This window comes from Sceloporus occidentalis, unplaced genomic scaffold, assembly GCF_023333645.1.
Source record: "Sceloporus occidentalis isolate IW3139 unplaced genomic scaffold, rSceOcc1.0.p SCAF_284, whole genome shotgun sequence".
In the NCBI taxonomy this organism is placed as follows: domain Eukaryota; kingdom Metazoa; phylum Chordata; class Lepidosauria; order Squamata; family Phrynosomatidae; genus Sceloporus; species Sceloporus occidentalis.
The window spans coordinates 740,420-766,567 of record NW_028317264.1 but is presented as its reverse complement, the minus strand read 5'-3'; the positions used below and the strand labels follow the sequence as shown (position 1 = coordinate 766,567).

The 26,148-nt window shown below is 42.1% G+C and overlaps 1 protein-coding gene across 1 annotated transcript; it reads right to left on the bottom strand.

Annotated features, from left to right (window-relative positions):
- Positions 1-3,833: 3,833 nt before the first annotated feature.
- On the bottom strand, positions 3,834-14,491 carry LOC149275489 (sodium- and chloride-dependent GABA transporter 2-like). The gene is made up of 14 exons (XM_089504697.1): positions 14,281-14,491; positions 9,856-9,990; positions 8,725-8,865; positions 8,189-8,270; positions 7,376-7,508; positions 6,916-7,050; positions 6,657-6,760; positions 6,373-6,497; positions 6,080-6,192; positions 5,553-5,690; positions 4,960-5,062; positions 4,775-4,875; positions 4,493-4,663; positions 3,834-3,980 (listed from the first exon to the last, which is right to left on the bottom strand). Exons 1-14 carry the CDS (start codon positions 14,489-14,491, stop codon positions 3,834-3,836), a joined length of 1,839 nt encoding a protein of 612 aa, XP_089360823.1.
- Positions 14,492-26,148: the final 11,657 nt, after the last annotated feature.

The following is a 26,148-nucleotide window of genomic DNA, read 5'->3' as shown; positions in this document are numbered from 1 at the left end:
GGTGAATTAACAAGCAGCGTCATGGGAAGTGTGACTTGCCCCGGTTTTATGCATCCCTTCCTATGTGTCGCAGATTAGAACTAGCAGCGATTGTGTCGTTTTCCTCCCCACCTCCAACTGTCACCCAACTTTTCCTGGCGCTCGGCCCGAGCTGTCACATCAGATTATTTCGGCATCGGAAAAATGTGCTTCTAAAAAAAATAAAAAAAATAAACCCTGTTCTTACGTCTTTCGGCTCAAACCTAGTGGGTGGATCTGGGGGCCGTGTGTGAAACCATCACGTTAACCATTTACCGTCCCAGTGCCAAGGCAACAGTGACCAGTTGTAACTCTTCTATTCGAATTAACCCTTTGGGCATCATACTGGATCCAGCATTTATGGGAAATTTAAACTAGAATCAGTTTACTGGGGGCTTTGTTCTTGGGGTGTTTGGGTCACAATACAACTTTTTATTTTTTGGTTTGTGAAGAACATGGTAGATACCAGCATGAAAATTATATATATTTTATTTATTTATTTATTTTATGGGATTTTAATGGGTTCCCGCTTGGCTCAGCTCACCAAATGAACTCGGATTGTCAAGGCTGGTATTGAACTTCTAGGGACTCTAGCAATTATGTTTGAGGAGGTCACAAAGTAAGCCAAATACAAGTTATTTTATAGAATTATAGTGCTATTAAAAAGTTTGCAATAGATCGCAATAGGGGTTTCCCTATCGTGGTCCAAGAGCAACCCCTGTTTTAAAAACCTCACCCTGTAGTCATCCAAAACCTTGTATTTTTGGGAAGGGTCGCCTCCTTCTGAATGTTTTCATTCAATTACATTGTAGGGGTATAGCTTATTTGGGATTTTTTACCCTGGTCTACAGAAAAGAAACACTTAAGATAGAAACTGTATCTGTAGACGAGATACTAGATGGTTACCAATCCCTAATAATCCAGCGAAAGAACCCAAACAGTAGAAGTGTATGTTCTGCTTTCGTGTCCTGGTATGGAAGTTGGACCCTGAGATTGTAGGTTCATAAGGCTGTAAAGCTTGCTAAGGGGCTCATTAATCCGGTTAGTTGCATGGATGGATGAAACGGCTACTGGAAACACGAGGTCACCCAACACAACAAGACCGAGAAGCTGCCCCCCGAGGTTGTCTCCCGCAACGTCATGTTCAGATACCGAAGGAGCCCTCAGTGGCAATTCAGAGGCAACTGGTGAATCTTTACGAGTGTAAAATGTGTCCCCGTTGGATGTGTGAGCGTGATGGGTTGGCTTGGCAGAGCGCTGTTCGCTCGGGATGACACGTGGAGAGTTATTTATACACAATGCTGTGTAACTGCTCTGAGGCTAATAAACCATAGCGAGAGGGAGGGGGTGAGGACCAAGCCGAATGAAGGGTATAATTTAAGCCTAAAATAAGGAGTGCTTTACAGATTTTGTACTATTACATGGACGGTGGTTATCAAAATCCTCGTAAAAGCTTTCCTCTTTTAAGAAAGATACCTGAAAGCTTTTACGATAAGATAATTCTGGCATCTGGATTGGTAAACAGGTATGACTTTTGTATGATCTCTGCCCTGCCTACGGTGTGAGTGGTCACTATGGCCTTATCACCTAAATACCTTAATTGCCCCTAAGGGACAGAAATCATGCCTTCGACTTTATGCTATGTAAATGGTCCAATGAGTTAAGTTGGGCTTCTGTGTGTTAAATCCTTGTGGAAACATACCCCCAACCTGTATTGGGGAGTGTGGCTAACAGGCAGGGATAGGTGGGACAGGAGACATGACCACCCGATGCTTTACCGGAATAGCCACCTCGAGGTCACATCCCTAGGCTAGTCAGAACATATCAGAGGATCTCCCCAATGGGCTTATGCTCCCCAATTCTAACAAAAACAGTGGTGGCAGCTATATTGGACCGCAGGATAGCTCCCCAAAATCTAGACTGTCCTCTTAAATCTAGGACTGTTGGGAGGCATATGGAAGCCAATAAACACCAAGCTCTCCAGGGCAATGGCCAAACTTTCTAGCGATTTCTGCTGAGTTCCACTTCCGTGGATGGGCTGGGAATAAACCAGCCACGCAAAGTTGAAGACGAGCCACACATGTCATAGAGCCGTTATTGTACAGCAAATATTTGGGGAACCCCATAAATCTTCTTTACGTTTAACATCCTTTAATATAATACCTTGCATCGTCATGCCCCCAATATCACCCATAGGAACACTATTCAACATACTTACCATTCTGGCAGTAAGTGTAGTAAGGACTCTTACCATTATTATTATATGTATTAAAGCTTCCATAGATACTGCCAATAATTACTTTATGGGTATTAAAGGTTTTGCTGTCCAGCACTAAAGAGGTTAAGTCATTACATGCACACTCACGTCATTGCACGCCAGCATTAAATAATGACACACATACATTTTGCACTCCAGCATTAAAGGGGTTAACTAATTAAACCAGCCCAGTCCTGGCCACTAACACAATAATGGATTTTTGCCACTTTTGTAACATAGATCGTTGAATAGAATGCTGTGTGTTCCGCTGCTCGGTGTATTATATGGTGTTTATACAGGAAACATATATATTCCGAATATATTAAACGAACTAATAAATCTTTATTCCAGTGCTACTTTTTTTTTTTTTTTGCAAAATAATGCTCCACTTTCATTGCTGTCAGTAATGTAAAGGCCATATATTACTAGTGTCTTTCCTCCAAACGAGGATATACTTTCCTTTCCTAAAGCCCATGTATCCAGCATTATCTTCCATTTCCATCAGTTTCCCATAGACTTCCCAAAACAGACAGCCGTTTATTCTTCCCGGGACCCCCGTGTCCACGCTATGGTAAAGTGACAGGAAGGGTTAAACGTCCGCGGACACCAAATATTATGACATCGCCGGAGGTGGACAGAAGAATCAATTTTCAGATTGTGATCTGAGCTTCTCAGCCCATGTTCTGTTTGGGTAATGTCATCGAAGACTTGTGACTCCGAAAGCCAAGGTTCCTTCTCAGGGTACCTTAATGCATCGTATACTTGACTGACACCAAGTCAAAGGTGGGAGTCAATGGTGTAAACATCAACGTTGGCAGCCATACAGAATCCACACTCCGTAACAGAGATCCAGATTGCGTTGGAATGGGTTTGGGATAGGATACGTAGACGGTGAAGGATCTTATAGAGAGACATGGTGTCCTGGGGACCAACAACTTCCACTGTTCTAAAATGCTGCGGACTATGTTAGAGGGGAGCACAGAAAGGATCAGGGGTGCGTGCTAGTGCTCCTGGTGGCCAAATGTGGAATTGGAGTTAACACAAAACAAACTCTCTGAACAGGCATGGTCCACAACAAGCTGAAGAACTGGAGGTTTCCTGTACCTGGTTGAAATGATGCCGTAGGTCATCAGATGCTGGATTAGAATTTCCTACTCGTGGTTAATCAGGTGAGGCATACAGTCTACCCTCTTTCCTTACTACAGATATTAACTTGGTCTGGAAGTCCAGCTTTTTTTATGTTAGGTAAGTAACACTGTGCTTTCTCACCTCCTTGGCGTGGCGGGTGAGCTTGTGTGCTTCGGCCAAAACACAGCCTCGCGTTTACCCGATGTATGTATTCGCAGTTTTGCTGGAAATGTGTTCTTCTTAGATCATCAGGTTGTTTGATAATGTGAGAGGGAGTGCAGTGTTACAGTCTATACAGAAAATATTGATAAGTCGTGGGGGGTTCTAAAGGGGTAATTAGAAACTAGGAGCCAAACATGTCCTATTATTGCCGCAGTGATATGCCGGAATAAGTCAGGTCCCCTGGACTGCGGCAGCGCTCAAAGCTCCATCAGAAACGGGTTTCTTTGTCGGAAACTATGAGTCCATCCTTTGCTTCCGCATTCGACGTATCGTTTTTTCTTGGGTCACCGTGGTCCAAGAGGTGCTTCTTGGGGTGTGGAAGGTCAGTGTGGGGAGTGATGAGTTGCTTCAGCCTCTGCCGGTAAATATATAGACATACATGTGTGTGTGATTGTGTTTCAAATACATACATTATTATTGTCTGTATTCTTTTAGCAGAATTTATCCAGTACAACATCAGGGGGTGTAACAAATCCAGTGATGATTAGACTCCATGAAGGTCACTATGTTGTCCAAACTAAGTTGGCCAAAGATGATCTCTTTAATTATGTGGTAGATATACAGGAGCAATACATCAAGGAGTCCTTTCAACACTAAAAAAAAACCCCAATCCAGTTATTATAAGAAGGCTCTGGGGTGTAAAGGCTGTCTGCATTCAGCATATAGGCTCTCTACCAACATGGAAGTGTCAGGAGAACTTTATCTGGCACAAGATCCAAATGGGACTCTTGGCCAACCAGACCTCCTACCTACTCTTCGCCCTTTTGGAATGGACAAAGCACGACAATGAGAGGTCTTACCTTGAGTCCCCTGATACTAGTCAGACCAAATAATAATCAGCTTGACATCTATCCCCTTTCCACTTACCTGCATGAAAGGACCTTTGGTTACCAGGATGATGTAAATGGCGTACAGAGGGATACAAATCATGGAAGACATGGCCATGAGCCAGCCGAGGGCATGTCCCCAGGGCGGGTAGGTATAGCGGTTATTGTACTGCAGGGGTTTGTATTTGATCAGCGAGAACAGGAAAGTGCCCTTTAATGGGGGAAAAAAACAGACGGGGATTTATTGATGATATTAGTAGTGTCAGGGATGGAGTCGTCTTATCCATACATTTATAATGAGGAATGGAGTGTTTGGACTCACCAGGCATACAGCTGGGGTGACAAACAGCCAGCAGATCTTAACCAGCGGCCAGGGCCTGTAACCGATCATGTCTTCCACGTTGTCGTAGAACCGATCAGCTCCTGAAAAAGGACAATTCTTGCTTTCTTTCTGGCGAATCTATGTGTCGACTTCCAAGACGGAAACTATATGTTTCGCGCACTTACCATAAACCCAACCCACGCAGACCACCTCAAAAATAGCCACGAGAAGCAGGCAGGTCCCGCTCGCGGCATAATAATCAAAGAGTTGGAAGACATACATTCCGCCCTGGAAAGCAGAGAAAACAGAACATTCGGGTAAATTCGGGTAAATTAAAAGCATAATTTGGCTATAAAGGTATAATGACAAAGGATGTGTTGGTGAATATCACAGTGGGATTATCGTTGGGAAGTATATACCATTCATAACCTAGGTTGCCATACTTATGATAAGATATTTAGTTATATATTGTAATAAACACATTTCTAATTCTTATAATCAAAATATCATAATAAAAAGTACCCAAATCTTCAAATAAAGTCCCCCGGTGTTCCGTTTAGTTACCATAGAGGTCACTATGTAGGCCAACATGGCTTTTGCCAACATATTGACCTCTGTGGTAACGAAACGAAACACTCTTTACTTATTAGCTCAACTCTCGTACATCATTTCTTGTGTCTCTCCTTATGAACCTTTTCCCCAGAGATGAAATCAGATCTGCCAGGGGGCGAGGATCTCAGGACTTTTCACTGTTGCCCCTTCGATATGTCTATATTACCTCGGTCAGCAGGATGAGGCCAAGCAGGTAGCAGATCACAGCAACCCCCAAGATTAGGAATTCTCGGCGGAATTTCTTCCTGAAGACCCCTGGATACATGTCTACGATAGCCGTTACCAGACTCTCCACACAGACGAACTGAGAGAACAGAAAGGGGATTCCTGTTAATCATTGGGTTCCATATTGAACTCAACATCTCACCTAAACGAAGTAACACAATGATAGCCCTATTCCCTTCAATGCCAAGATACAGATCATCCCCCCCCCCAGCAAGGAGCAGGCTGCCCAAGGGAGCAATTGCCCTCAAGGTCACATAATGTGATGTTACATGATCCTACACCAGAAGCACAACTGGTCATTGGGTGCCAGAAGGAAACAAGGTAAGCTGAATGTAGAGTGAGCGTGAGTGTGGCAACCAGAAGGGCAAACTGACCAGTGGGCGTCTTGGCTGTACTTGTCCCATAGGGCCAAAAGGTACCAACCTTACATTCCCTCAAGTATTTATTTTTCGAACTATCCTTGCGTACCTGACTGTCCAGACCCAGAAAGATCAGCATGAGGAAGAAAAGACAGGCCCAGAGAGGAGACACCGGCATCATGGTCACTGCTTTTGGATATGCAATAAAGGCCAGACCAGGACCTGAGAGGTGAAGTGTGGAGAGGACACATTAATACGTTTGAACGTCGCCGGGTTTGGGACAGCTGAATACACTTGAATGTGGTATCTACATGAACCAGAGACCTCTGAGGTTTGACAATAAGAATGAGATATGTCTGAGACAGTAAAAACCTTTTACCAAGTAATGTGAAAGAGACATACCAGATTCAGCAACGTCGGCAATGTTGACCCCTTGTTCCCGAGCCATGAAACCCAAGACAGAGAAGATGGCAAATCCAGCAACAAAACTGGTGAGGCTGTTCAGGAAGCAGAGAGCAATACAGTCTCTGGGGGGAGACAAAAAGAACAACAGGTACGGGGATGAGAAATGGTGGGCAGAGGTCCCGATGTTCAGTGTCTGTCCTACTACCTCCAAGGGTCAGAAGGACATCACGATGAGCATTTCAAATCTTTTTTTTTTATTCTTCCAGTGTGATGCTTATTACCGATAGCAGTTGTTGTTATACTTGTTGTAGCTTCCCAGCGCGGTCAGACACCCCTGACAGATGGCGTACGAGAAGAAAATTTGAGTCCCAGCATCCATCCAGACCTACAACACAGAACCCAAATAAAGTTCCACCCTGCCATACCCTGCAGTCTCTTACAGGGGATCCCTATGTCTTTAAGCCTACGGACAGGGGGGATTCATGGGAAATAGAGCCCAAAGCTGCTTGAGCGTGACCGTTTCTGGTGACCCCCGCTCACCTGCGGATCCTTGAGCCGAGTGATGTCCGGACGCAGATAAAACACGATCCCCTCGTATGCCCCTGGGAGAGTGACCCCACGTATCAGCAGGATAATGAGCATTACGTAGGGAAAGGTAGCAGTGAAATAAACAACCTGGAAACGAGAAGAAGAAGAAAAGAAAATAAGATAAGGGGAGATGGCAGGATTAAGTAAGTTTGTGTGACACCATTGATTGGTGGCTACTGGGTTGATCAGCATTATAGAACCCTGTCCATCTTCGAAGAGCTTTAACAACTAAACAATGTTTACAGCATGACGTGTGTAGACCATTAAATTATGGACTATCCTCGGCATACATCCTAAGTGTCCTTCTTTAGAAGAGCCAGTCCCTCTTTGGGAGCCTGATCTCTCTGTTTCTTGTTCTTCCCCAGACATCTCTCTTTCCTAGGAGCTCTGAAGGCTCGTCGAACGCACTCACCTTCCCGGTGGATTTGACTCCCTTCCATATGCAGAAGTAACAGATGATCCAGGCCAGCAGCAAACACAGAGCCAGCTCCCAGCGGACGGTGCCAATGTGCTCGATGCCATCAGACAGACCAAGGGCCCGGTTCCTGATTGCAAAATATGTATTATAATTAATATATATGAGTGTCCAGTTTGAAAAGGGCTATTTCTCCATGCTGTAGCGGGTCACTCATATACCATTCCTAAAATACAATACGTAGCATCAACTAGGGTTAATAAGTAGACCCTAACAGATGTTTGGGTACGTTTCTCCAGAATGAATCATTTCATCCTATTGTATCAACTACACATTAGAAAGGGAAGATTCTAGGAAAAAAGGGTAAAGGGCTGTACCTTCATAATGCCGCGGATAGGGGGGTCAGCAAGCTAGGGGTCAAGGGTAGCCACTGGTGATGGACCACTTAGCCAAGCATGACCCAACTTAGATTCCCCAACCAGATCCAATCAAAACATTGCAAGCTTGGGGGCCGGACCCTCTTTACCGAATGTATCAGCTCATCTTAGTCTAGTTTTGTCAGACCCTTTGAGCGTATAGACTGTAAGAAGAGCTGAGACAACCTCGAGGAGCGCCGACGTGACATCCCTGCTTCATAATGCCACCCAAGTGGGTTATTTGTGGTCAAATAGGAGAAAAAAAACCCTGGAAGCATGTGGCGTTAAACTGTTATACCCGTTACGTGTAAAAATGATGGTAAATAAATTAGGGGGGGACATTAGCATGTGCAAGTACATGAAATAATATGAACAAAATGTACAGCTCACGTACTCCCAGAATTCCACCACAGGGGACGTAGCGTTTGCTGGAAATGTAAAGTTCTCCGGTTTCCCGATTAGATCCACGCAATTCTCTAATATGGAAAGCAAAGGGAGGGATTATCTATATTTATTCCTTATTTGCTGTATATGTAGGTATACTTATTGATTAAATCCCCAAAGTGTATGCTTTGGTATAGAATGTTCATTATAACCATAAGGCAACGCCACCAAATGTATGTATCGCCAAACGTATGTATCACCAAATGTACGTATCGCCAAATGTACGTATCTATGGCAACTGTATCTCCCTTTTGTGCTACAAATGCTTTGGGGTTTGTCACATTTCATTCCAATCAACCCCCTTAATCTGCAGATCTGGAGGCGGCCACTGTTGTCGGTCATGTGATATTTTGGGTGACTCCCCCAGCTCAAACACCACACTGAGCTGACGCTTTATGGCAATACTTCTGTTTTTGAAAATGTGTCTTTCATCTGATGCTAGTCATAAAACACTTGGGTGGGGGATCTCCTTTAGTCCCGACGTACCTGTATTCCAGGTGTGGTTGCAGCTGGCCCAGGGCAGATCGGCCGTGAAGGAGCTGAACAGATAGAAAAGAGCCCAGGCCAGGATGACAATGTAATAGATATTGAGGTAGCCCTCTATGACCTGGGAGGCATAGCCAATACCTGTAGGGGGGGGGAACCATGAGTGTAATATTTTACTGCTCAAAGGAGACCATGGATGTAAATATACAAAGTTAAGATAAAACCCCAAGGATATTATATTATTAGATCATTATTTTATTGAGCCCCATTTTCAAGCTGATAAATATGCTAAACATTGGACTATCACACCTGAGATAAAGTCATAACCAAACCTAGCAGACAAGATCATCTATCAATTCCACTATTATTATTATTACTATTATTATTATTATTATTATTATTTCTACTTAATTTTCCATTTATATGTTATTCAAATTTTATAGATATAGATCATATAGATCAATAAAAAATAATTAATTAATTAATGTGCTCCCGCAGTCGCTCGAGAGATGCCGCTATTTCAGAGACAGCAGATTGCAATTCCACATCTATGCTCTAGAGGGCGCTGTTAGATAGGATCAGCGAAAAGTTGTTTCATAAAAATCCGAGGAGGTAAAATAAGGACATTAAAAGACAGCAATAGAGTTCCGAGGAGATTCTGTGATGGAGTCTTCAATAAAAAATGATACCTTTTATTAAACCGACGCAGAAAACGAAGTCACACAAGCTTTGAGACCTCAGAGGTCTCTGATGAAAGCATCTTTATATTGAAAATTCTATTTTATCTCAAGAAGAGACTTCAGAGGTCCTGAATGCTTATGAGACTGGATTAGAGACTCCATCAATACAGGGATATAGTCATTAATAATGGAGTAATGGAATATAAAGCTATTATTATTATTTTTTGTTTTATATAGCGCCAACAGATTCTGCTGCGCTGTACAAAGTCATCATTAGTCCAATTATAGCGGATCGTGTTTAGGAAACAATATGAGAAAAGAAAGGTTATGACTTCACAGGTAATGTGAACGAAGGTAATACAGTGAGATTTGGGGCAAGGATGCATAGAAATGGTTACCCCAAGGACGGGCAACACATGGGACAGGTTTGCATCATGGTAATTAAACATACCTTCAAACAGGGGGCAGATTTTCCTCCAGGCTGTGACCCCCCCCTGGCTGGTGTACTGACCCAGAGCCGTCTCCAGAAAGAAGACGGGGATCCCGCAGGTGAAGAGGAAGATGAGATAGGGAATGAAGAAGGCTCCTGCAAGTCAATGGGGAAAAGATCTCTGATGAGGTCATCACTTTGATACATAGCGCTGCAAATTCCTAAATCAAAAGCAGATTTTTTTATCCCCGACAGCTGTCCAAGATTTGCACTGACAGTCCCTGGTTCAGCCTTGGTGTTCCAAATATACCCCTACCTGGCCAGGTATAGCAAATTTAAGTTGAGTTTAAAGATTCTGCTCATGCTCTGCTAAATTCAACACTTTTAAAACTAAATGCAGCATTAGAAACATAATTACTAACACGGAACACTAAAGAAACGATTATTTAATCCGGTTCCTTTTTCAGAATTTTTTTTTAGTTTTGTAAAAGAATTTATCAAAGGTTTCTGTGTTGCTTTTAGAACATCAGAGGTATAAATCAAATAAGGGGTCACACACCTTTAAAAGGCAGCGCGCCATCATATGACATCATAACTCAACACGTGAAGGACTTGAGGTTGATGGAGTGGTGGTGGCGCTACCCTGGGTTAGGCACTGGCTAGAGAGAGCGATTAAGGTTTTGTCTAAATGGAACAGCAGCTTTAATCCTAAATTAGGGATCACACCAGCAGCTGTGGATGGCAACTCCCATTGTGCTCAGCACAATCATTTTTTGTAGTAAAATCCATTATGATGCAAAAAACATATTTACGTGCCTTGAAAAGTTTTCTGCCAACTACAATCGCAACAATATGACAGACGGTTCTTCCAAGAATGATACTTTTCTAGTTATACAAGCGTGATACATGAGCAATTCCTGGCTATATATATATATATATATATATATATATATATATATATATATATATATATGCACCATTACAGATAGATATAATATATTTGGTTACGGGTTGCTAAGCAACAAAGAAACTCAAAGGGAGATCGGGCCTCTTCTTCGGGGGAAAGCGTTAAAAAAAAAAGGAGCCTCCCTTTCTTCACCCCCAAAAGAACATTCTTGAAAGCAACGGAAACTTGTGACAAAAACCCCATTCTTCTTCCTAACTAAGTGTGAAGGGAGAGACGGGCTCCCCGCTGCCACGGAGGGGCAGACCGCAAACCCCCCCCCCGCCACAGCGCTACTTACATAAAACCGTGTATCCCGCTACATGTCCTGGCAGGAGGAAAGGGTTAACGAATTGTGTGTCGCACAGCATGGCAATGAGCGATTAATCAAGTCGGTAAATAATCCGAGGGTCCCGGGGCGAGCGACCTCTGATCCGAGCGCTGATTTCAATAGAAGACGAATGTTACCAAAAGATACTTTGGTGGGAAAAGTTCCACGGTCACCCCGATTATGTGAGTGGATGCTTCCACTCGGCCTGCCTTCTGATACTTTAATGACAGCGAGGGAGAAAAAGATTGATGGAGGTCTTTAGTAGGAGAAACAGACTATAGTAGGTATGGTGTCCATAGAAACATAGAACTTGGTGGCAGAGAAGACCCTTTGGCCAAATCAGTCGTTGATCTCGTCTTAGATTCAGGAGCCATATCCCTATCCCATGCATGTTTAAATCCCCTCGCTGTCTTACCCTCTACCACTTTTGCTGGGAGGCTGTTCCACGTATCTGCCACCGTCTTGGTAAGGCAACCAACCTTTCCCATGTCCTTTAACGCTGCTACCCCACCTTCTCTGCTGATTGAAGGTTGATGAATAATTGCCTTATTCATATTTCTTTCCCCCAAGGCACTGATTGGCTGTTGCCATAGAAAAATAAGAGTTTTTTTAAGCAATTTCAGAAGACAGAATAAAATCACATATTTACTAAGGGTTGTTGCTTAACATGCTAGAGAGTGCAATTCATGCTTTGTCTAAACGGAACAGCACCTTCCGTATCCCAAGGGATCTTAATTCGAGTAAAAAAAGGACTGAAAAGTCTGTTTAGTACGTTTTATTTACAGACTCACATCTGGATCCGCCTTCACGTTTTGGTAAGCTTCACACACAGAGTGCTTTGTCCTGTTTCAACCATGGCCACTGAGCTTAAAACAACAAAACCACTAAAAAAATATATATATATATATAAAAAATGTAAAAAAATCCCAGATAGCTTAAAGAATTCCAAAATTGTAAACTTTCTTACTACGCTCATTGATAATCCTCTTGGAAAATTCTAAATTATTAACCTTATACTTTGTAAAGACACATTCAGTAATGATGATGATGATGTCTCTCCGTGGTAGCGTCTGTTACGGATGTTCACAGCCTAATTTAATAAAAAGTGTTTATAGAACCTTCTCAGCCCCAAGTTGATCTCCTGCAGAAGGAATCTTCATGTAAAAATGATTATTAAATAAAAAAAAATGTTTAAAAAAAAAAATTTAAAAAAATTATTATTTTTTTTGGCATTTACAGGCATTCTAGGAATTTCACTACTAAAATAGATATTTATTTTTTTTACTAGCTTCTTTGTGCACCCTTTCTGGCCTCTTAAGCCTTGAGCAACGTAATTAGATCTTTCCAAAAGTATGTAATGATAAGCAAAAAAACATTTTAAATAGAAACTTTCTATTTAAAAGAAGAACGCTGATAGGCGCTATTACTACTACCCCTATTCACAACCAAAAAAAGCATACAGATAGTAAGAGGGGCGGAAAAAGTATTTGGCACATGAATTGTGTAAAATGTTAATTAAATAATATATTGTGATTAAGAATTATTTGGAAAATCCAAAATAAGAGAATTTTGTGTTTTCTTCAATATAGCATAAATGATAAGTAACCACAATAAACTGGTGATCAATATAAATAATAAAAAGACTTTAAGCAGTATTGATCTACGATTTATTGTGGTTATGCGTATAATTTACATTTCTTTTTCTCTTCGAATAAGTCTTATAATAATAAAATAATAATAATAATAAAAATAATAATAAAAAATAATAATAATAATAGTTAAATAATAATAATTAAAAAATAAATATAATAATAATAATAAATAAATAAATAAAAATAAAGAAAGAAAATAATAATAATAATAATAATAATAATAATAATAATATGAAGAAGAAGTAGTAGAAGAAGAAGAAGAAATTGTGCTTCTCTTTTTGTAAACTTCCTCCAAGTTTGATCGCTTTGGCGGGATGTTTACAGCTAGGTTTTGTGTTCTCGCTGCCTGGCAAACCCGTTTCTGTGTGATAAAAGCCCTACTGGAGAGAACAATAACTTCTTAAGAAGCGGTTTGTGGGAGGTATAACCTCTGAAGCTGGCATTCATTACGGACAAAGGATACTATGTATCAAACAGAATTAACCACTTAACCATAGATCGCTCGCTAGTGGCTTCAAAGTATCTTTTTTTTCAAACATTTACGTAAACATAAAATATTTAGGGAATTATGTTTACGCATAAACCTTAGCTAAAGCAGATCTGTCATTTTATTCTTTACCCTGGAGGCTTATTCACTCAAAAAGAGCATAGAAACTAGTATGAGGCATGTTTGGTTTCTACGGTAACAACCCAATAATGCCTCTTTCTGTGTCACATGGCAATTAAGTGTTCCAGGCAAAAATGATGAATGAAGCGAAATTGTACATAATTAGAGAATAGATGCGGGGAAGTGTTGGGGCATTTGACAGCACTAGTATTGATGTTGGTGGAAAAGAACCTTTATAATCTGTAACATACTTAAAGTAATATTGTTACCCTTTCCTATAATGCATACATTATATTATTTAATAATAAAATAATAAAATAGAGTATTATTCTCAATAAAAGTTTCGCAGAAGGCAGCTTCGCCTACAAGAGCGCCTGAGACTGGCCCTTCATATTGCATCGAGATAGCACGGAATTCCAGGTTATTGATCGCGCTATAAGGGGATATTATGCCTTTAATATTTCTTCTATAATGCAGAGAGACAGTTCTGAGACAGGGCTCAAGCTCATTTAAGTTGCTGTTCCAGACATTGTTTCCAGGCAAAGTCTAAGCCTGTCCCTGGGGCCATCCAGTTTTAAAGGCGGTGGTCCAACCCTCACCTACGGAAGTGCCTTGACAAGAGTCCCTCAGGCATCATGTCATGTCTGACTAAGTCCTTGTTGGGCTTCCTCAATGGACCGTTGGTTGGGGGCTGGAATGGTTTGCCCAAGAAAAGGCTAAGGGTCGGATAGAGGGGAGAGACTGGGCGAGATGGGGGGTTAAAAATGGATAGGGGAAGAGAAGATAAAAGCTGAGGGCTGGAGAGGAAAAACGATGACTACAGAGAAGACGAAAAGTTACTTTTCATGCAGACCTTGACAAAAAATATCAATATAAATGTGTTTTTAATAAATTGCTGTCCATTCAAACTCACCTCCTCCATTTTTGTAGCAGAGATAAGGAAACCTCCAGACGTTTCCCAGCCCAATAATCTCACCGGCGACAGACAGAACAAATTCCAGTTTGTTGCCCCAAAGTCCTCTCTCTTGCAACTCCGGCTCCTGCTTTTTGCCCTCTACGGCGACACACAGGGCATCTGATTTTTCTGCCCCATTCCAAGTTTCCTCGCAGTCCTTTCGCCCCATCGCTCTGTAGGATGAAACAGAAGAGTGATTTTGTAGGATCAGCTGAGACGAACACATATGACGGAAGCAGGGCTGAAAGCCAACTCTTCTGTGGACGGAGCAGCAGGAACGGGACATTACTGACCGGGGGTGAATCAACTGGGACGGTTTTAGAGAAGGGGGAAGATCTTACTGTGACCTTTGGGGAACTATTTTGGGGAAAAAATGCTACACTAACAGCAACGTCATCATTGTTTTTCTTGCTTTCTTTGCAATTTACATTCGCCTGAAAGCTCATTTAGAAAAATAGGTGTCTGGACATGTTGTTCACCATCCATGCTCACCTTTTCCTGATTTTCTAATGCATATTGATGTGATGGGATTGGGAGTACATCAGTACACGAAAAAAAAGGTCATCAGACACGGGACGCCTGAAGCACTAATCCTTTCTAATAAAATATGCTGATTGAAACAGAGTAAATAACACAAAACCTTTACTTTTCCTCTCGCTGATTTCTGGGCCTAGAAAGTTTTGTCCTCTGAAGTGACTACAAATTCAGGAGGGCGTTTTATCCCCGGATAAGTTAAAATTAAATTTATTCTCACAGAAAGTAAAGTGCGAGGAAACAGATGACCAAATACACACAACCAGGACACAGAGACCCACACAAACCAGGACAGGCTCTGCCACACTGGCACCCAGACACACACACACCAGGACAGGCTCTGCCACACCGACACCCAAACACACACACCAGGACACGCTCTGCCACAACGACACCCAAACACACACACCAGGACAACCTCTGCCACACCAACACCGATTATGAGAAAAAATAAAACGATTATTTTTTTGTAATAACACTTCTTTTAATTGTGTTTTATATCGGGTGATGTAGACATTGATTTGCCAGTTTATACATCACTTCAGAACCACTACTCATATACTCAGAACTGAAAGTTACTTTTTGTTTCTAGTAAATCCCGCAAATGCCTTGAAATTGGTTGTTTTTATACTAAACCAAGTGTGTTAATATGCAGAGCAGACACTAACTGGTTAAGTTTCTTCTGTTTTATTACTCATCTAATACAACTAAATAATCGGACTCTCTGGATTCTCCTCCCGGTGATGTTGATCCAGAACAATACAGAAGATCAATAGAGAGGAATCCTGACCTCTGATCAAAGAGGGCACCATAAAAGGAGGAAAACCACATCAAGCAGAGAATGGCAGACCACATGGAGGCAACTCCTGGCTTCAAGCACCATAAGCAGCACTTTGACAATCCTTAATACCCCAGCACCACCCCACACCTAGCACCCAATACCCCACTGTCCCACGCCTGGTTTCTTGCATCCCAGCTTACCACAAACATTACCTCCAGTACTCCAATAGTAAGTAACCCATAGTCCACTACTACTCAGTCACAGGCATGTTACTTGCTACCACTCTATAACTCTGATACTCACCTTGACTTTCATACTAAGTAACCGCAGACTCCAGCATCAGGGTAACTGCCAATTGTCTCCATTTATTGCCACAGCACCTACCCATTCCCTATCGGAAACACGCCAAAGTTGCCCCAGCATGCCCACAGCCCTACCGATCAATACCCCAGCATTGTACCTCCCTTAGTCTCTAATACCATCACAATGCCCCCGACCAGCCACCATCACTCCCCCCCCTACAGACCTCTAGTGATGACAGACTGCAAAGCCCCACATACCCTCTGCTGCCCCTCCTACCCTTTAATCTGCCCCAGCCTCAAACTACCCCGTCTCGTGATATAACCAGAATTACTCCCATCCACTTTCCCCATATCTATACTGGCAGTGAGCCCCCTGTCCTCCCCAGAGCTGTCCATAACCCTACGTATATCAGTATACTCCCCTGTATGTGTGTGATTCTGTATATGTGGCATATAATGAATATGCCTATATGTGTATGTACAGGCAGTATATATATATATATATATATATATGTGGATTATATGTGTGCAGAGGGCATACATACCGTGTATCTGTGTACGCCGCAGCTTTTCACTTCGTTTTTGTATCTGTTGATCTGCTTTCCATTTCCGCCCCTGCTGATCAGCCCTACGGATTCTCACCTTACTAGAAGCTCAGCCGTAAACGGCCAAATCCTATACAATGAGCTCCAGATGTGCTTCACCTTTGACCATACAGCTGTTTTTTTTTGGGGGGGGGGGTAAGCTGTAACCGCCCCCCCTCTCCAAAAAACCTTTCGTCCTGCTTTAGCGTTAGGCAAACCTAGGGCCGTATCTTATAAACACAGACACAATGTAACCGAGTTCTTTCTGTGACATGACATAGAAGCCATTCCAAAGCCTTTGAAGGCCTCATATGGTTCCTGGGTCATCGCCTGGACAATATGGTCCTCAACCTGTGATTTCCCCCAATGCATTTAACTGCTACAGTTGTCTATCTCTTATTTTTGTCCTAGGGTATAAGGACAGGTTCTTAAACCCTACATTAAATTCATTAAAACGAAATATATAAAAAAAAATCAAAAAGAACCCATGGAGGTTGCAGCAAACTTAGTAGAAACGTAAAAGTCCAAACAGAACATAACTTGGCATAAGTCATAGTAATGTAATTATACGAATACAATGAACCATATTTATATAGAACAACAATGGAACAAAGGGCTAAGTGGTTTCCATGGAGGCTGCCATGGAAATTCTATTTAAAAATATGTCCTACTGTTTTACTATCATGGTTACTATTTGGGTGGAAAATAAAGAATTTCCGTTCATAATGTGTATAAAACTGAAATTCAAGAATATTTTTATCTTAGGGTTTCCATTTCAAGGGCCAGCTTGGAGACAACTCAACGGGCTTGTCTGAATCTTCAATTGGGTTCTAGAGTTGGGTTCCTGGACGTTCCACGATATTTAAAGGAACATTTGGTGACTACTACCCAGAAATCCTATAATTTTAGTTTTTACCCCCTTGGGGGTTGGTGAACAGAACCCCAGGACCTATATCCCAATTCTAATTTTTTAAGATCCAAAGGAACATTAAGGAACTATTTCTTCCTCCTCGCAATTTTTATCTTAGTTGATTATGTTTTATTACTTAAATTTGTTACAGTATTGTGTTTTGCTTTAATTACACCCTTTTTGTTACCGTATCCCACAACCGTCCCTGTGTCACCAATGTTTTGACGGAGCGGGATATTTACTCTTATTCTGCAATAACACATTCAGTAACTATGTTTGTGTTACTATGTTGTATAGATTGTGTTATTATTATATGAATGGTTTTGTGTAAAGTATTACACACCCTGCTTTAGTTTGGGACTGTATTATGTTATGTTTTCTTTTCTTTATTATGTGTCTTGTTCTATTGTCTCATTCAACTCATGACCTTAACTGACGCGAACCTGGTGGTGGAAATACATATCTATCACGGAGTATGTTACATACTAAAGTAACTGCAATATCCCAAACTGAATCGTGTCGCGTGTAATCCAACATGCTTAATTTCACTCAAGATAAAGATCGCCCTCACGTAATCTCTGAGGCTACGTCTTACTCACAGTCACCCTTACTATTACCCTTTATTTACTAAAGTTTCATCGTACTTATTTCACTATGGGCCAAAAACCATTGAGATCCTCTAGATAAGTGCGGACAAGAACCGGCAACCAGTGGTTCTTCTGTACTGCCTGCATGGGACCCAAGAGAAGCAGCAACATCTTATAGCAAACAAGCAATCCTGGAAAGACCTGGAAACATATATGTCACCCGGCCGATTGTTTAAAGACCTGCTGGCCATCCTGTATAACGTATATTTATCTATAGGGAATAATACGTTAACAAACATCAGAACATTGGAACATCTAGACGGCTTGGCAGACCCCGGAGTTTGCGCACTGATACAGCGACGCCTTGTATAGTCGCAGTTGGATTTCCCATCCTACCATGATTGTTGGCGTAGGGACTGGTATAACGCACAGAGCCCAGCATCTATACTCCGACTGTTCCGGGACTATAATACACATTCTTCTACGGAAGTCTAGGCTTGCAGGGAATGATGGGAGTTGTAGTCCAAGAAAGACTAGTGAGATACCAAATATCAACCCCGGTGAGGAAACAGACCCCAAATTATTCAAAGGCAGGAAGATAAATGAGAAAGATAGATAGATAGATAGATAGATAGATAGATAGATAGATAGATAGATGAATAGATAGATGGATAGATAATGGATAGATAGATAGATAGAATAGATGATAAAATAGATGATAGATAGATAAGTAAATGGATAGATAATTGATAGACAGATAGATACGTAGATGTATAGATTGATAGATGATTGGGATGATTGTTGCAAAGTATGTTTTTTCATCTCTTAAATTTGTATTTTTTTGCCACTAAACAGGATTGAAGCAAATCTGTAAAATGTTACAAAAAGGTAACTATACTTTGACCCCCCCAGGGAATTTTGTATCATTATTATTTGATGGATGTTGTGAGCGCCCCTCATATACTTCATCGGTTTCACTCACCTTGCAGAATGGGACAGCGCAGGGATAGTAAGGAGTACTGACACCGAGTCGTCACGGATCCAAGGAGCGCAGGATCCCCGGCTGAGTCTTCTCCAGCAGCAGGATGGCCAGTCTGACTATTAAACAGAGGAGAGAGGGGAGAGGGGAGGGATAGGGCACCGGGAGGAGGAGGAGGAGGGTGAGTGCGCAGCTAATGGAAAGGTTAATAAAAGGTGGTTACAACACTGTATGGACAGGGTCCAGGCGGCACGGGTCACGCTGCACACACACAGGGTCACGATTTGTTGTGTACATTGCATGTCAGAAACCTCATTCCATATTACAGAGATACCTCCCAAGTTTCCCTGTTTAGCTTGGCCAGTCCCTCTTTTTCCTCCCTTGTGTCCCCTTTTCCTCCCCTGATGCCCCTCTTTTCTAGGAGCTCGGGATGTTTGCTGGGTATGAGGGTATTGCAGGGTTCCACAGCCCTAAAAGCCCCGATAATGTGTATAGAATCAGCAGGGAATGGGTTTATATGTTAATTAAGTAAATCAAATAGATTCTTCTTCTTCTAAATACTTTGCTTGTCCACAAAAATCTATGGAAGGGAACTAACCGAGAAAACAACATTTCATAAAGCTCCACCCCCTGCCACACCTCCAACCACACCCCCTAAAACTAAAGGGTTACTCTTGACCCTTTCTAGTGTTGGAGGTACACAAAATCTGCAATACCCCCTACACAACCACATCTGGAGTAACACTACACACTCAGTACCTGTCCGGAGTAACACTCACTACACACTCAGTACCTGCCCGGATTGATACTCACTACACACTCAGTACCTGCCCGGATTAACACTCACTACACACTCAGTACCTGCCCGGATTAATACTCACTACACACTCAGTACCTGTCCGGAGTAACACTCACTACACACTCAGTACCTGCCCGGATTAATACTCACTACACACTCAGTACCTGTCCGGAGTAACACTCACTACACACTCAGTACCTGCCTGGATTAACACTCACTACACACTCAGTACCTGTCCGGAGTAACACTCACTACACACTCAGTACCTGCCTGGATTAACACTCACTACACACTCAGTACCTGTCCGGAGTAACACTCACTACACACTCATTACCTGTCCGGAGTAACACTTTCTATTTTCGGTGGCTTTTCTCTCTCTATGATAACCCCATTTATCCGGAATAACGCTCTCTAGAGAACAGTCTTTACACTTTCTGGATACCGTACACAAGCACCACCTTCCAGGATTAACCCCGTGTATGAAAACGATACACGTATGGATTACTGCTCTCTATAGGAATGATTTCCGGAGTAGTAATCTATTCGTGTTCCATGTACAAGATTTTGTTTGTGATACGGAAGAACACTGCTTAGTTAACCCGGCCCACCGTGATATTGTGATTTTGGCTTCACTGCGGGTCCAGAGGTTTATACCGGAAAACGCAATTTATTGTTTAACTGCCCCATGAGGTGTAATCTTTATAACCGACACCCCGGTTTATTAAAGGGACACATCAGCCATCATGTATGCTTTACTACATATGATTTACATGATGCAAACGCATGGGGGTATCCTGCAGAAACATCAAGAAGAAACTACCAAAAAAGGGTAGGAAGCTGCATCTCTGTAGCTGCAACTTCCCTATAAGTATTTTTTCTTTCCTTTTTTTTACTCACCTTTCAACAATGAGAACACTTCCAAAGGGGGCTTCCGGGTATACTGGGAAATATCTCTGTATACTGTAAAAATAATCTGTACAGCCACACGAGGCTGTCTGCACCTCTGCCAACAGCACTCCCACGCCGCACTCCGCTCCAAACAGTCTACACACCCAACGCGCTGCTTAAAGCAATCTGTCACTTCTTCCCGCGTTCTACGGCCTACACACTCAATAAGCCCATGTGATCAAACCTATAGATTAAAACAAGCAACGTATACATATATATATAAGAAAACCGATTTGTGTCGTTTCAGATTTACAGACATGAGCAGATTCAGAGAATTAACCCCTTCATTACCAGCCATTACACACACAGTCACACGGACAAACACAGTCACACACACGAAAAGTGACATACACACAGCCACACACAGTCACACACAAACTGTTTGAGATTTAAAGTCCCATTACGGGACTGTCCTGGCCAACCCGGGACATATGTTCGCCCTACCCTCGCAGCTTTCCTGGGGAAGAAAAAAAAATAGTAATTTTCTCTAAAACAAACTATCTTTAAGACAATTACACTGACCTTATTGGCTGAGAGTTTAGAAGCGTCTCCTGATAGGCTAAGAGATGTCGCTCAGCTCAATGTAAACTGCAGCCAGCACCAGGTATGTGTGTGTGTGACTGTGTGTATGCCAGTTTGTGTGTGACTGTGTATGTGTATATGTGACTTTAAATCTCAAACAAACTATCTTTCAGACAATCACACTGACCGAGAGACACGCAAGTTACAGGCAGTTTTCCTAAATGAAATTAGTAAATTCTTAATCATGACCACCAGTTAAGTTCACCTGGCACCTAAGGGGTTAAACCTCTGAAATACATAGAAGCGGGGTCAGAGATCTCCAGCGTTAGAAGCCAAAACAACTGGCAGGCGTTTAAAGCTCTGCGACTTATTATAAAGTCCACTTACCTCTGACCATGCAATGGGATCTGCACGCCCCCTGCTGGTCAACAAGGATAGTGCTGCTGAGGACGCTCATCGAGACGTTCCTTTCGTGATGTTAAGACCCAAACCTTAAAAAAACCTTGGTCTCGTCTTAGATTCAGGAGCCGTATGCCCGTCCTGTGCATATATATATATATATATACATCCCCTTATCTCGGTAAAGAAAAACCTCCTTACATTAAATCTAAGCGTCTGAACCTTTTAGTCTTAGATTACAGTCTCTTGTTCTTCAATGTGCTGTGAAATAATCATAGCCGCCTTTACACACATGGACTTTGGCTTGTAATATAATCCAAGGGGGGGGGGGGGTCGGCTATAGTTTCAACAAATATGTGTAATTATCACATGCTCAGTTCTGGCGTGGTGTTTCAGTATTATTACTTATAGGAATAATAAAACTCTATCACCGACCATAACAATGATCAACTCTCTGCCCGCGGGGTTAACGTGTGGCTATTTAAAGCGTTTTCTCCCTCACCAGTCCAGCCCTGATTTCACGGAAGATTAATTATAGAGTATTTAAGTAAATAGAAAAATAGGCTAAATATCCATTATTCTGCTCAAAAAAATTCCATTGAATCTTTCTGTAGTTTTCATGGGCCATCTTTGGCCGAGATGCCTGTATTTCAGAACCCTCGTTAAACGGACAGCTCATCACGGTGTTACATGTCACTCGCACTCCGAGACATCAGCTTAAGCGACACTCAATGTTTTGTTGCGGCGGGATCGACCCTCCACTAACGGGAATAAAAATAGGCTCAATGGTGAAGCCAATAAAAAAAAGAAAATAATATAATACAATCTAAAAAAATAATAAATATAAATTGTATTAAATTATGAATTTATATATATATAATATATTTTTTCTAATTAGCATAAGGCAGGAAAATAAGAACAATCGGTTGGCTACAAATCTAATAACTTATTGGATAAGAAGACCCTTTGTCAGCGGGGCTCCTGTAAGTGATATATATATATATGTTTTAACATTTTAACCATTTTATTGAAAATTATGTTGATTATGTAAAAAAATGAATGGAATATATTGATGATTAAAACATTCAAAACTCGCAACCCCCCACCCCTAATGTATCCCTCAATTCTATGACACTGGATAAGATGTGATAAAGGGCATTGTGTGATAACCCCTTCCCAACATATTTCATTTAGAACGTAAATCATAGTGTATATGTGAAACCTATATAAGTGGGTGTGGCTTTATGATAAGCACACCCATTTAATGTAAATCTACACCATGCATTTCATCCTTGCCTATGCCCTGCTTATAAACCCGATATATATATATATATAGTTATGATAAACATTCCAGCCACGTATGCGTTGGTGTGTAATAATAATCATGTGGTGCTGTACGGCGTTGTGCGCATTAAGGAGTGTCTTGCAGATCAGAGGAACAGGTGGGAAAGTTGTGTATCTATAAATTTCCTGGTTTGTTTGTTTGGTGTTTTTTTGTTCTTTTTTTCCTTGTTTTGTTCTTATTTCTTCCGTTCGGCATCTTCTGGTTTTAATTCTATGTACAGAACTTTGTTTATCTCACGGGTGGCCGGTATGTTGTCCCCGCCACTCCGACGGCATCTGGGAAGCAGACTGTAATAATTACTGCCGGCAAAGAGGGGATATGATTATATTTCTGGAACCCTTCCGCCCTGTGCCCTGTTTATCTGCCCCCTTGCACTCCCTCTGCACAACTTGTAAATTTTTTAGGGGCAGAATTAAAAAATATCTATTCTCCTGCTCATTATATATTTTGTTACATATCATCTATCTATCTATCTATCTATCTATCTATCTATCTATCTATCTATCTATCTATCTATATATATATTTATACAATATATATACCCTCCTTGCCATTGTCACAAGGCAAATGGGGCACAACTGCCCTACCTCCTAAAAACCTAAAAGCTAAAGGCTCTATAGGGGGCGCTATGGAATAAATATGAATAAAATTTCCTTAAGTGTTTAAAACACCCATGCCTGTTGTTAATTAAAGTGGTTTTTAGTAGAAACAGCTGATGCTACTTTACAGTAAGGGCTGTCAAGCTACGGAATCCATAGAATACAATCCCTGGGTCAGCAGACAGACCAACACCTTTAAAATTGGACCGGATGCATCTATATGGCAAAGAGTGGCATATAGTTGAACACAGATGCCCATATCCAGCCGTCGGTCGCACTTACCTCATCAGGCGGCTGCCAGCCTTGACTTGCCGGGGCTGCCCCATGGTTGCCAGTCGGACCCTGGCTGTACACATTTAAATAATAGGCGCTGAAGGAATAACCTGGTTGCTCTTGGAAACGTGATGGAAATGCCCAGTTCTCACCCCAGTATTGGGCACTGGGATTAGTTGAAGAGGGTTTGCCGGTCGTCATCCAAAGCAATACAATGAGAATATTTTTGAACGTTTGAACTCAACGACCATGTGTGTTTGTAAAAACCTTTTTAGCTAAGTAACTGTACAAACATTCACTGCCGGTGTTTTGATGGCCTTTCAAGCTTTCTCATACAGAAACGTTCCCATATTCCGGTCCCGTGCTCGCCCTCCCTGTGTATCGACGCGTCTTCAGATCTGCTTTGTAACCACATCACAAACACAAGCTTCCCCGTTGTCTTTTTTTTCCCGCCGGCCGACGGTGTGTGTGTGTGTGTGTGGGGGGGGGCAGCAATGTGTGGGCGCCATGGTTGAGTCACCTTGTGCCTTCCCAACTCTAAGATCCGAAACTTTTGTTCCCTTAACAAACTTTCCCCAGGTGCATTCAATTCATCTGTCTGGGTTTGTTCTAGATCCTGTTTATTTAATCCTGCCGCATGGATGCACAGGGTGGGGAGCTTGGCAGCGCCATCTTGGCATGTGTGTTTGGTCCCTCATCATTGAGTGCTTCTGCATAAGGGTGCCGAAGGTGCTCCGCGTATGATATGGACAGCCTCTCCTCCATTCCTCCAATCAGGGGAGAGGCTATCCAAGATCCAAGTTGAAAGCCAGAGGGCAATAATGGGGCAGTAGGGCAGAAATGATTCTGTCTATTGTGGGTGGCATTGGTGGACTCGGAAATATCTGGAGATTCCTTTATTTGTGTTATAAGATTGGTGGAGGTGAGTGTGACCTCTTGGGGCTAAAACATATAGAACTGCGCTAAGCATATTGTTGCCATAGTAACTTGCAAAACTTCTCTCTACTCAGGGGACCCTCATGACTTGCGGGGTCTTCCTCATGACTTGCGGGGTCCCCATCTTCTTTATGGAGATTGCATCAGGCCAGTACACCACCCAAGGGCCCGTCACTGCGTGGGTGAAAATCTGTCCCATCTTTTCCGGTAAGAGTTAATGAAGAGCAGTTTGAGTTGACGTCTCCCGCAATGTATAGGGAATACGTCATAAAGAATATTCGTTGGGTTGGTTTAACCATTTGTGGAATGTAAGCGTTGACGTTCAAAGGCAAACTGGACCATGTCGCGCGGTCACCGTGGAAACCTGTGCAATGGGACTCTCGGCGACTCACTATTTGCACGAGGATTGTGCTTTATTAATGTGGCTTATACGTGCACTTTGGCCGTATGCCAACTCTGATGGATTTTAGGAATGACATGTAATGACTAAGAACCATTAACCCCTTAAGGACAATGGGCGGTCCCTAAACCCATTGAAAACAATGCATTTTTTTTTGTCATTAAGGGGTTAAAACCTGGCAAACATTTAACATAGAAACAGAACCCTTCGGCCCATCTAGTCCATCCAACTTCTCGTCCAGTAAGTACCAGTCGTTGGTCTCGTCTTGCGTATCGTCCTCCCGCTCCTTAGCTTGCGATAGGTATGTTTGGCTGACCGTTGTAGGCGTTGGGGGTGCACTGAGGCTCTGGAGCTGCAGCTTCTCCTTAAAGTAACGATTCCATTTTTTTTATGCATGTTAAAGTGCCTACAGAGTACTCTAGCATGCATTATTTGTCGGTAAGGCTTCACGAGACACCAAACTACCCCATTTGGTGGAGATGTCCCCGATTCACCCCTTTGATAATAAGAACGGATTAGCGTCATTGTGAAAGGCATGTCGTATGTACGTGTTCATGTGTCCTATGTCAGCCCACGTGTTGCTACAAATACAGCTTTACATTTGGAGCGGAGGGTGGAAAGACTTGTTAAACCAGGTCGTATGTCCTGTTCGTCTTCTGGTTCCTGGGACGAGTGATGTTCCTACATGACAAATGTGAGCTGTTAGAACAGCCTGATAGCTGGAGGCTTAGAGACAAACTCTTTTTAAAGGGGTAGGGTCACGTTCCCTGCATTATTTTAAAAATAATCGGGTATTTTATTGCAGGAAAGCTGAGATAATTGGCTAAAGATGAAAAAAAAAAAAGCATCACCTAATATGTTTCGTAATGGGGGAGAACTAGATTGTAAGCTCACAAGAGCAAACCCCACTTCTCCTGCGGGCTCGGGC

Excerpts from the sequence above, each read along its gene's own strand:
- LOC149275489 (XM_089504697.1), bottom strand. The coding sequence starts at position 14,491 with ATGGGGCGAAAGGACTGCGAGGAAACTTGGAATGGGGCAGAAAAATCA. Across the intron at positions 7,051-7,375 it reads GAGTCAAATCCACCGGGAAG|GTTGTTTATTTCACTGCTAC; the intron begins GTGAGTGCGTTC and ends TCTCGTTTCCAG. Across the intron at positions 5,063-5,552 it reads GCCTCATCCTGCTGACCGAG|GGCGGAATGTATGTCTTCCA; the intron begins GTAATATAGACA and ends TCTGCTTTCCAG.